Source organism: Aotus nancymaae, unplaced genomic scaffold (assembly GCF_030222135.1).
Source record: "Aotus nancymaae isolate 86718 unplaced genomic scaffold, 86718_ANA_hifiasm-v0.15.2.pri h1tg000014l, whole genome shotgun sequence".
In the NCBI taxonomy this organism is placed as follows: domain Eukaryota; kingdom Metazoa; phylum Chordata; class Mammalia; order Primates; family Aotidae; genus Aotus; species Aotus nancymaae.
Genome location: NW_026988425.1, coordinates 70,799,260 through 70,812,098, shown reverse-complemented (window position 1 = coordinate 70,812,098; position 12,839 = coordinate 70,799,260). Strand labels below are relative to the sequence as shown.

The 12,839-nt window shown below is 35.8% G+C and overlaps 1 protein-coding gene across 1 annotated transcript in view; it reads right to left on the bottom strand.

The window, feature by feature from the left end:
• Positions 1-571: 571 nt before the first annotated feature.
• The window catches only part of SCAMP1 (secretory carrier membrane protein 1), a 104,936-nt gene continuing 92,668 nt past the window's right edge, over positions 572-12,839 (bottom strand). The window contains exon 10 of the mRNA XM_064376069.1: positions 572-1,795. Within this exon, the coding sequence (XP_064232139.1) occupies positions 1,631-1,795 (165 nt within the window). The 3' untranslated portion in view covers positions 572-1,630. The remainder of the gene's footprint in view (positions 1,796-12,839) is intronic.

Below are 12,839 nucleotides of genomic sequence, written 5' to 3'. Positions count from 1 at the left end.
GTATAGCTAATGTCAATAAGGTCCCAAATAAATCAAATGTAAACACCATCTGGATGGATCTACGTTACCTAGTAACATGCAGCGCTGCTTCATGGATAGTGAGAACTTGGCATCCCACCTCTAGCATAAAACTTCTTCTGTAACTCCAGATTTGGGGAGAATGAAAGTGACTTAACTATTTATGCCTATCTGATTTTTTTTAAAATATGAATTTCCAGCCTCTAATATCACAATCCTTACTTAAAATCTAATTGAATAATCACTACCTATCATTCTGCAATCTTAAATTAGCTAAAGGCTTTCAAAGCACAGTAGCATGACTTACAAATGTCTTTGAGTCATTTAATCAGTATTAAAATTGATTCAAAGTTTAACCCAAGAATACTGTAAGAATGAAGTTCTGTGCTGCACAGCAACAATTTTAACATGATTATCTTAATGCATTTAACTGTATTTATAATTTTCTTGCTTGGTGCAAGTTAAATTTTTTTTTTCTATCGCTGGAAATTTCAGATGTATTCAGTTTGTCTCAAACAGGTGCATTTAGGGATTCAAGCATATTAAAAAATGCCAGGGTCTTTTTGTTTTTAATGAGACTGGAGATGAAAATCTAAAAGAAAAATCCCTTAAATACTGTACATTCTTTTTAGACAAGGGTTAGGCTAGCCTTCAATACCTCTGTTAAAAATCACACACACACACATATCCCCAAAAAAGAACTGCCAGACACAATCTTAGTTGTAACCACAGAATATACCAAAGTTTTTCATATAGCAAAATGTTACTATATGAATACTGAATATTTTTGTTTAAAAAAAGGAATTATTACCGCTACATTCTATTGCATTAACTACCTTCTCTTTTGGATAATGCACTGCATATCATATTAAATTCTTATATTGCACCCCCAAACTTTTTATTTAAAAGAAAGTCTTACAGAGAATCACATCTGTGGTTCCATTAACCCCTGAATCCTACAACCATAGCAGTACAGAAGCCAAAATACTAATTCTTTTAATATCAGAAATGTGGTACCCATGCAAATCAGAGATTGTTATCAAAATATCAACTACTCCAAAAGAAAAGAAAAGAAAAAGATGATAAATTTTACATTATCTACTACAAAATGCAAATAGGCTCTTCACTGGTGACTGAAACAGCTAAAAAGCAAGCCAATTTAAAATCCCTAAGTCTGCTGGCCTATTTCTTTCAATATAAATAGGAAAAAGGAATAAAACATAGCTTTACTTTTCCAATGTGCAATCCTTATCTCTAAAGATTCTTGAAAGAACTACTGCAGTTAGTATTAAATGCATTTTAATCATAAGTACCATTATTAATTTCAGTGGGTCACCACTGAAATAATTCACTGAATGTCATCCCCCAAAAAATATGGAGAATATTTATTTAGCAGGTCATATTTTTTTCTGCAAGGGGCACTGAAATATTAAGAAACTATTAGGTAAAGTAATAAGACAAGGAAGTTTTCCTGGTTTTAGCCCATGCACAAGTGAACAGGAAATATCCATGCTGTCTGTACTGTGTGTTTTGAACATAAAAATATTTGTAGAATATAGTAACTGGAGAAAAAAGTACAGTCAAAAGGTAACAGTGTATTGTTTGAAGATTCTTAAATCTGGTTACCCTTGAAAGCATTCTGAGCTGCACTAGTTGCTGCAGTTGAAGCTGCATTCGCAGCTGCGGTCTGGACAGTTTTGTTGGACATCACACCTGTTGCAAACTCTTGTTGGGCCTTCTCAAAGCTAGCACCTGTTGTGCGATATAGTCCATGTACCTACAGAGGCACAAAAAAGTGGAAGAAGGTAAGTAGCAACCTACACATTCATATCCAGCAGCTCTTAATCTCAACATCGATCAAACATAAAAGGACTAGATTACAGTCATGATTCCTAAGATCAAGAACATTGGCTACCACACTGGCACACAATATTGCATTTAAACATTTTTTAATACAGGTTTTTCTTTTCTTCTCCAAGCATAAGAGATAATTATGTAATTCAAACCAAAAATAAAGAACTTCTTAGCTTACTGCAAACAGTTGTATTTTCCTCGACACCCAATTAGTCACGTGAAATTATTACAGCATTACAATGGAATGGTTTAAACATAATAACAAGAAACAATTTAATACATTAATTTATTATCCCAGACTATTCAGACAGAACAATACCTTATCTATTTCTATTTTGACTACATATACACCACAGGCCCTGTTATAATCAAATGAAATCATTTTATCATTTAATCTACCAAGCACCACTTACGTCCTTCAACATACTGCAGCTATGCACATACAATTTAACATTTTGTGTATGGTCAAGTCCTAAAGAATGCACAAAGAAACACTTCTGGGAATTGTTTTTCCATACTGATTCATCACTCAATTATTGGATTTATTTTCAGGAATAGGGTTCAAAAATTTTCTATCAGTGTATGTCTTAATCTGCATAATTAAACTATGAGTCCATCAATACATAACATCAGCCACTTACTTTAACACAAATTTGAAGAAGAAAATAACAAGCATTTCTTAATTATATGCCCACAAACTTTGCAGAGTGGGGAAGAGAAAGATAAGTGAACTGGTAATTATACTGCACTGTGACTGGATCTAAATCAGAAGCTTGACTGAAATGCAATCAAAGCAGGCTTAGGGAAGGGGCCAATGCACCCTAGTTAGTCCTTTTTTCCAAACCTGGATAGGAACTGGCAACGGTGGAGTGAGAAAAAGGAGAGTGAGTCAAAGACTCTCAAAGCAAACTTGTATTTTGGGAGTAGTTTCAAGAAGACAGAGAAGAGAGGATAAGCTGGTTTGGGGAGAAGGGAGATGGTAAGTTCTAAAAATCTGTCCATTCATTCCAAGTCAACTGACAACCTACTCTAGGCCTGCCACAGCAGGCAGGTGAAGATTTGGTTTAAAGCTCAGGACAGGAATGGGCTAAAGACATGGACTTCAAAACCAATGGCATATGTTATGGACCAAATGTTTGTGTTCCCCCCAAAATTATGTTAAAATCCCAACCACAATACGATGGTATTAGCAGGAGGGCCTTTGCAGGGGTGATTTTGCCATGAAGGTGAAGCCTTCATTAACAGAATAAATGCCCTTATAAGAGACCCCAAGGCCCAGTGTGTGGCACACACCTATGGTCCTAGTCACTTGAGGGCAGGAGTCTGAGGCTGCAGTAAACTGTGACTGCCTCTGTAAATAGCCTTGTACTCCAACCTGGGCAATATACCGGGACCTCGTCTCTAAAAACGTTTTTTTTTTCTTTTTTTAAAAAGAGAGAGAGACTCCAGAGAGCTCTCCGACAACCTTCCATTTTAAGCCACCCAATCTATGGTATTTTTGTTATAGCAGCCCAAAGGGACTAAAACAACATATAAATGGTAGCTGAAACTTGGCATTTATGAAATTGTCCATGGAGAACCCAGAGTAGAAAGATAATAAAATCAAGTACATAACCTAATTAATGCAGAAACAGAAAACCAAATATCATATGTTCTCACTTATAAGTGGGAGTTAAACACTGGGTACACATGGACATAAAGACTACAACAATAGACACTGGGGACTCACAAGATAGGGGATAGGAGGGGGAGAAGGACTGAAAAACCACCTATTGGGTACTATGCTCACTACCTGGATGACAGGCTCAACTATACCCCAGACCTCAGCATCACATAATATACCCTTGTAACAAACCTGCACTTGTATCCCCTGAATCTAAAATAAAAACTGAAATAAAAAGACACTATTTAAGAGGCATCCACAAGAAGGAGGAATGACTGGGAAAGAAAGAACCAGATACTTCTGACTGATGCCAAGAGAAGCATGTTAACACATGAAAAGCTATCAGAAAAGCTATCAAGAAATCTTTACGCATGAAAAACTATCAGGGTACAAGATAAAAATAACAGCCCAAGTGCTTCTGATATAGTGGTAAAAGCAAACGCCATATTACTACAGATCAAAGTGTCAAATGGTCAGGAAGAAAAAGAGCACTGACAAGAACGTATACTGGTAAACCCAAATATTCCTTTCCTCTAGTACCTTAGCATTATTGCAAGTATAAAAGTAATTATTTTTATTCCCTTTGAAAATCAAGTTTTCTATGGAAAATTAAAGATACAGATAAATTACTACTCCTGTGTTCTAGACACTTATCTCAGTGAATACAAATGATTGGATCCTAGAAAATGAAGTGTATTACAGAAATCTTATCAACCTTCTTCACTTACTAGACCCAATCAGAGCAATGCAATTACAAAATCACTTATCTGTCTCTTCCCTCATCCCCCACGTTTGTAAGCATGTAATAAATAAATGTGAATTCTTATTTGCTTTATTATTTCCTTTTTCAAACTTGTATTGAGTGGCTGATATTATGTGTTCATGGGCTTCACAGTTTACTAAAATGTAATTCACAGTCCCACAGAACATAGAAGCAAAATAAAGGTAGGAATAGCACACATTTCTCAATAGTTTGTATCTATATAGACCCAGAGAGCCACCTAGAGGGAAAAGACCACATATAGATACAGTGCACAATGCTCAAATACTGTACTAATTCCATTATATCCATGTGAAAAGGTTGAACTGCTGATTTCAGGGCCCCATGAAAGATGATAGGCTAATCATAAGGATCAACATCTTTAAAAGCATATTACTTCCCTCTAGGGTTTCAGATTGGGATCTATTGATAATTCACACTCCTGATATCAGGGACAAGGTTTTGACACTAAGTACTAAAATTTTCTTAAAAAATTAAACAACTTGGGGATGAGGGACAAAGGCAGTGATAGCATTAGGAGAAATACCTAATGTAGATGATGGGTTGATGGATGCAGCAAACCAACATGGCACATGGATACCCATGTAACAAACCTGCATGTTCTGCACATGTAATCCCAGAACTTAAAGTATTTTTTAAAAGATTTTAATTTTGATAAAATCCAATTTATCTAAAAAAAAAAAAATGCACCAGTTCATGGTTTGCTTAAATGGAGCACAATTATCACTAAGTTGCACAGCCTTTTTTTATATGTACTGTCACTGCAGGAAATCTCAGCGTAGGTAACCTGATTGTATATTACCTAGTGGAAAATTGAATAAATGCAGAATAGCCTAGAGCACTTGAAAAAAATTGAACAACTTAAATACTATCTTTTCTACTTATGAGAACTGCATGACTCCTAAAATAATATTTAGTTCTAGGAAAATCACAGAAAAGGCACTAAATTTGGTATCGATTAATTCCACTACTTTCCACCTGGCTGGCCACCACTCAAAACTTCAGGTCTGCTTCCCATAAAACAAGAATTATTTGTTACCCTATCTGGTCCTCAGAGTTTTCCTGAAGATCAAATCAGGATGTATATACATGAGTTACACTAACAAAGTAAATTAAATTTTAAGTATCTGAGAAGTGTCACAGTTGAAATACAGATGCAGTTCCAAAAAGGAGTCCTGACTCCTTAATGCAGCTTCAGAGATAGTACATGCTGTGGTGGTGTATGACACAGAAAAACTGTATAGTATGGGAAGTAAAGAATAATGGCACTTTAAATAACCCAAACATATGTCTTATTAAAACGCATAGAATACCATTTCAAGAAACTGTGCTTTTTTAAGATCCCTGTCATGCCAAAATTATTTCAACTTTTATAAAAGCTGGGAAAATAAAAACAAATAGGGTTTTAAAATATATTTTTTAAATTTTTTTTTAAGTTTTTAAAAAAGTCTGGACCTCTAAGTCTAATTTTTTTCAGTCTGAAATTTCTGGAAACCCTCTTTGAACCTCCTGGCCACAGATGGTCAACACATCCCTTCTGTAACCCCTTGAATTGCCACTCTAGTCTCACCATGTTGAAATCTCACTTACCCTTTAAGGACTATCTCAAATAATGCTCTGTCTGCTCTTTCGTTCCTGAACTACCTATGGCTCTCCCTAATGAGAGTACCACCAATCCTTTGTACATTTTGAGATTTTGAGGGGCATGTATGTTGTACTTCTTCTTTTATAGGGTTTATGTCCGTGCTATATTATATCCCACATGCTTTTACTTGCCTAAGGGCAAGAACTTATTCTACTCATTGTTATATCCCCTAAAAGACACAGCTTAGTAATCTGCAGTAGAAGCCACTGAATAATTATTTGTCTACCTGTTAGGAATTAAATGTTCCAAAATTGTCCTCATTAATAATTTTTTAAGGTACTAAGTAAGTGCAGTATGGCTTAAGGAGACTATACTTGTGTTACAAAGTAAAATACTTAGTTTGCAGTCACCTCAGAGGTTACATGTTTTAAAAGTAGACATACTACTTCACACCTGCTAGGATGGCTTGAATGAGAAAAATGGAAAACCACAAGTGTTAGCAAGGATGTAGAGAAAGTGCTGATGAGAATGTAAAATGGTATAGTCCTTGCAGAAAAGAGTTTGGAGGCTCCTCGAAAACCTAAACATAGAATTACCATAAGACTACATAGCAATTCCACTCCTGGGTATATACATACACAAGAGAAGTGAAAGCAAAGATTCAAAAAGATACCTGTACACCTAATGTTCACAGCAGCACTATTCAAAATAGCCAAAAGGTGGGAAAATATCAAGTGCCCATCAACAGATAAACACAATGTGGTATACCGATACAATGGAATATTATTCAGTCTTAAAAAGGAAAGCATTTCTGATACATATCCTTGTTGGATGAACCTTGAAAACATTATGGTAAGTGAAATAAGCCAAGTACAGAAGGAAAATATTATATAATTCCATTTACATGAAATATCTAAAATAGACAATTCATAGCAGATTAAAAGTTGCCAGAGGCTGAGAGTTGGGAGGAATAAAATTATTGCTTAAAGATTAGTGTTTCTCTTTGGGGTGATAAAAAGTTCTGGAAATAGTAGTGATGGAATAGTAGTAGTACATTACAACATTGTTAATGTAATTGATGCCAATGAATTATACACTTAAATATAATTAAAATGACAAAGTTTATGTTATGTTATACATATTTTGCCACAATTTAAAAAATGCAATATACCAAAAGCCATTAAATTATATACTTTAGGTTTTTTAAAAAATTATTTTGTATTTTTTAGACACAGGGTCTCACTCAGTAGCCCAGACTAGAATATAGTGGTATGCAATCACAGCTGACTGCAGCCTCAAACTCCTGGGCTCAAGTGATCCTCCCACCTCAGTCTCCCCAACAGCTAGGACAATAAACTCACATCACCATGACTGGCTAAAGTTTTTGTTTTTCTTTTAATGTCTTATAAGGGGTTAGGGGGTGGTCTTTGCCCAGGCTGGTCTCGAACTTCTGGCCTCAAGTGATTTTCTTGCCTCAGCCTCCCAAAGCCTCCTAAAGTGCTAGAATGACATATATGAATCACCGTACGTGGTCTGAACTGTATATTTTAATTGGATGAATTATATGTTAATTATAGTTCAATAAAGCTGAGAAAAATATGCATATAAAGATGACTTAGATGAAAGTATCATATGTAAAGCATTATAAATACTCATCTATCTACCAAATCTACCAAATTTGAAGATGCCTAAGATAATAATAATTTAGTTATAGTAACCTAGATTTGGGATCTATTAAGTAGCTATCTTAGTACTTATTGAAAAAGATAACAAAATAAAAATTGGGAGTAAAGTTTTTAGGTGAATATACTAAGGGTATCAACTGAGGACAGGATATAAACAATCTGCTCAGGAGTGCCTTTTTTTCTAGGAATTCAAAAGTATTACTCTATCTACTCTGTGCCCCTTGGACGAAGGTGACAAGTAACTGGATGAGTATTTTAATAGACAATGTGAACCATCCAGAATTGATTCCTAATCAGCAAAGATGACAGTGCTGAATGGTTCTGAGAGAGAAGTAGCATGCCTATTTGTGACTATAGAAAAATAGTACAGTAGAATTAATCAGTTTTCTATCCTAGGTTGTAAATAAAGTTACAAAAGGGGGAGAGACAAGGGGGAGAGGTGAAGAATAGCAATGCTTTCAAAGAAAGTATCAATGATAATCCTTGAACTGGGCAGGTCCAGTTACGTTTTTCAACCAACTCAGATAGAAAATACAGTATTAATGGGATGCAAAACCCAAGTATACAAAAGGCGTTTTGTATACATGGGTTCTGCAGGGCGAACTCCAGGGCTTGAGTATGCATGGATTTGATATAAGATGGGTGGGTTCTGAAACCAATCCCCTGCATACAGAAGAGACAACTATATGAATCACTTTTCACCTAAGAAGACTATCACTTTATATATGATAGGGCATCCTCACAAAGCATTTACCATAAAACACCAGCTTAGTCAGTGAGACTTAATCACAGTATTCTGGATCATGTACCCAATTCTAGGATCCCACAAAAATGAGTATCTGCAGAACAGATATTGTAGTAAATAAACAAAATTTGAAACACTTTAGAAAACTTAAGAAGCAAAATAACTTTTCTAAAATTTTTTCAAAATGCAAAAAATTCACTACTAAAAACTACTTAATGTAAACATCAACAAATTTCATGGAAATGATAATCATTCAAAACCAGGTCCCAAAGGAATACAAATGATGTATTATCTATTAATTACTTCCATATTAAGTCATTCTAGCTCTTATACCAATTAACAGAAGGGAAACATTTTGGATTTCCCTTATCCACAGTCTCCTGTGATGCATTCATTTACTGTTATTTGACACATTTATAATATCTCCCCCTTTTAGGCCAAAACCATTATTCAATTCTTTCTAATAGTTCTAATAGAAAGAGGACCTTTTGAAAAACACCATTTGGAAATAATCTGAGAGAAAATAAGAAACCTGCTTGTGAAAGATAAGGACTGAACTAGACCCTTATCCATGTAGATGTATAGGGGACATATATTCTTTCAATATTTGAAATGTGTAGTGTAAAACAACACCGTAGGGGAAACAAACAGCAGTCTCATACTGTGTACTCCAGCACCAATGATGAGCTACTTCAGTTATGCAACACAACACAATGCCAACGAAATTACCAAAATCCTATTCATTTCAATTAAGATAAATACACAGCACAGAACACAATTACCTTAAGAGAACAGCTTAATAAAACCCAACAATTCTAGAGTCAAAACTGTGCACAGATTAGTTAGAAAGCATTAATTATTCTTGAAAAGTCTGACCCCTAGTGGTTATAAATACTGCTACATCCTTGCAAAGGATTTTTTGCCATTAAACTGCCAGTTTTGATCAAGTGCGAATAAAAAGAAAAATTAGGTTTTTAAAATTCGATCTCAATTTCTATCACAGCAAGAGAAATGCCTGCTATTAAAACATGAAAGCTCTGCTCCCTATACTTAACTCTATGATGGCCATTAAATCACTGAATTGTGGGGCCCACCAATTTGTTTCTCTTCCCCAAAAACAGGTGAGCTCTCTGAGTTCACGCAGGCCAGTGCCTGGCACGTACTATATGCTCAGTAACAGCTGTTTAACAAAGAGTGAAAGTTGCCATACACCACAAAACCCTCTACTATACTCTAAGTTTATTATATTTCTAGTTTTATAAAACACCCTCAATGATACATGTGAAATAATAAAGGAATTCTCCGAAGAATGGTGTGATGGTCAGTGTTATGTGTCAATTTGGCTAGGCCATAGTCTCCACTTATTCAATCAAACACTAATCTAGGTGTTGTTGTGAAGGTATTTTGTAGATGTAATCAGCATCTACCATCAGTTGGCTTTAAGAAGAGTATTTTAGGTTATCTGGGTATGCCTCATCCAAATGAAAGGCCTTAACAACAGAACTGGAGTTCCTCTGAGGAAGAAAAAATCCCACTTGTGGACTGGAGCTTCCGCTTCTGCTTGAGAGTTCTGGCCTGCCCTCTGATATCAGATTCACCCCACCAGCCCTCACAGCTGTGTAAGCCAATTCCCTGCAATTAACCTCTTCATTCTTTCTGTTTCTGATAGAATGCTGACTGATAAAGGCACTTACTAAACAAAAGTAGACACTCAAGCAGACCCTGAATATAAAATGATAAAGGGGTCAAGATCAGAAAGGAAAACTATTGTTAAGTGAGAAGGCCCTGTTCTACGCAGTTTACATTCACTGTTTCATTTAATTTTCACACCAACCCTATGAAAGTAGTTACTCTTCCCATTCCTTCTTTCATTCAACAAATATCTGAGTACCTATCACATGCCAATCACTGCATATCACTGTTCCAGATGTGAGGAATACAACCTGAAAGCATACAGAACAGGTCTCCACTCTCACACAGCTTGGAGTACAGATGACATTAAACCTGAGTGGTTACAGAAGCCTATTTCAGGTCACACAGCTGTAAGTGAAGGTGCCAAAATTTCAACCTGAGTTGTATGCTTAAAGCAAAACTTTTGCTCTTCTCATCTAATTCCAATGCTAAAACACTTGTTTACACTGTGGGGGCTAACAGCTGGGTACCCAGAATACATGCAACATAAGGCATATAAACTGGCTATGCCCAGGTCCCACAGTGAACAATACAGACAGTAAGCTCCCCCAAGAAAATAGAGAATAACACAGTCCCTAAGGCACAAGGCAACAAAAAAGATTCTGGGAGAACACAGCAAGATCAGAGTTGGGTCTTGAAAGAACACTGGTAGGTCTGCAATTAGCAGAGAAGACCAATTAATCCACAGATTAAAAAACATCATATATGTAAATTAATTCAAACATTGTGGAAGACAGTGTGGCGATTCCTCAAGGATCTACAAACAGAAATTCCATATGACCCAGCAATCCCATTACTGGGTATATACCCAAAGGAGTATAAATCATTCTATTTTAAAGACACATGAATACATATGTTTATTACAGCACTGTTCACAATAGCAAAGACTTGGAACCAACCCAAATGCCCATCAATGATAGACTGGATAAAGAAAATGTGGCACATATACATCATGAAATATTATACAGCCATAAGAAAGGATGAGTTCATGTCCTACGGGTGAAACTAGACACCATCATTCTTAGCAAACTGAAACAAGAATAGAAAACAAAACAATGCATGTTCTCACTCATAAGTGAGTGTTGAACAATGAGAACATACGGACACAGAGAGGGGAACATCACACACCGGGGCCTGGAGGGTGGAGGACTAGGGAAGGAATAGTAGGGGGTGAGGGGATTGGGGAGGGACACATTAGGAGAAATACCTAATGTAGATGATGGGGCGATGGATGCAGCAAACCACCACCATGGCACATGTATACCTATGTAACAAACCTGCACGATCCACACAAGTACCCCAGAACTTAAAGTACAATAAATAAGTTAAAAAAAAAAAGATTACCTAAACAATATATACAACCATAAGATGAAGTTATGATGGATTTGACTACATGAGAATAAAGAATTCCTTTTCAAAAACCCCTCAAAAAATCATATAAACAAAATCTGGGACCAAGGAATGTACATGATGTGTTTGAAGAAATCAGGCAGTACAGTTTGACTAGAATATAAAGTGTGAATCATGGAGCTGTGAGATATCACCACTAGCCCTTCTTCCCACCACCACTATAATCTCAATCTGGGATTCCTTAAGAGGATGAAATGGCATAATACTGGTAAAGTGTTCTGCATAGGGACCAGAACATGGCTGAGCACAAAAAAGCTGATTTCATCAACAGGTTATTAAGGCCCATTTGCTGGCTTTGTGGCATGTAGTGTGTTTTTACAACCTTAGCAATGCTGGTATTTCTGAATGTAGCCCTTCTTCTTGCTGTCACCACAATCCCATTCCCAATCTCAGATCCACATCAAAAATCTGCAGTGTCGATTTGTTTGGGGTTTTTTTAAGGTTAATATAGTAATTATTATACATTAAGGTTAATATATAAAATGGACTGTGAGAAGAATAAGGGAGTGTAAGTAACCTGTTAAAAAAAATTCTGAATTAGCTGAGGTGGGAAATGGAAGAAGAAAGATGGAAAAGATACTAAAAAGGTATCTAAGAAAGTGACTTAAAAAGTAACAGAAGCACTGACAGAAGCAGTCACAGCGCTGACAAAATGTTTAATGGAATCACAGAAGTGCTTAGTGCCATCTCATTCATAGTAGGTATTCAGTAAGTGTCTTTTTTTTTTTAAAGAAAAACAGCTCCAGTGAGATAAAATCAGAAAATGAACAAGTGAAGATATAACTAAAGGTTTATGCAAAACATTATCTTTTTCAATTCCAACATTCTAGGTCACCTAGGTAGAGAAGAAACTGAAAAAATAAGGGAAGATGAAATTCCCAAAGAAAATGAGCGTATAGCACAAAGAGCCAAGTACATCTAAGACCTTAATTTATGAACTGGATAAAGAAATGGAGGAGAAAGAATAGCCAAAGAGGCAGGAGAATTAGAACATCATTGCAAAGTCTTAACAGAGGAGTCACCCATAGTATAGAAAGCTATAGAGGTTAAGAAGGAGAAAAACTGGAGAAGGGATAGTAACATTAGAAAGCTGAGTGTCAATGGTATGTGTGTTTGGTGCAGAAAAAAAGTTAAAAATTTCAAATAGAGAAAATATGCCACAAAATATGGAAGAAACGGCACAGCCTAACCTTCACAGGGTTTTGAGAAGGATAAAAGGCAAATGTCTGGGTAAAGTACTAAAAGAGTACAAAGTGGTTTTAAATACAAGGTATAATTATTTGTAGGCATTCCTCATACATATTCTCAAGTAAAAGAATAGTTAAAAAAAATTATAAGAACTTATTTTCTTTAAAGTGAGACGTACCAAAAAGTCTCTATCATTTAAAACATAGGTGTTATTCCCA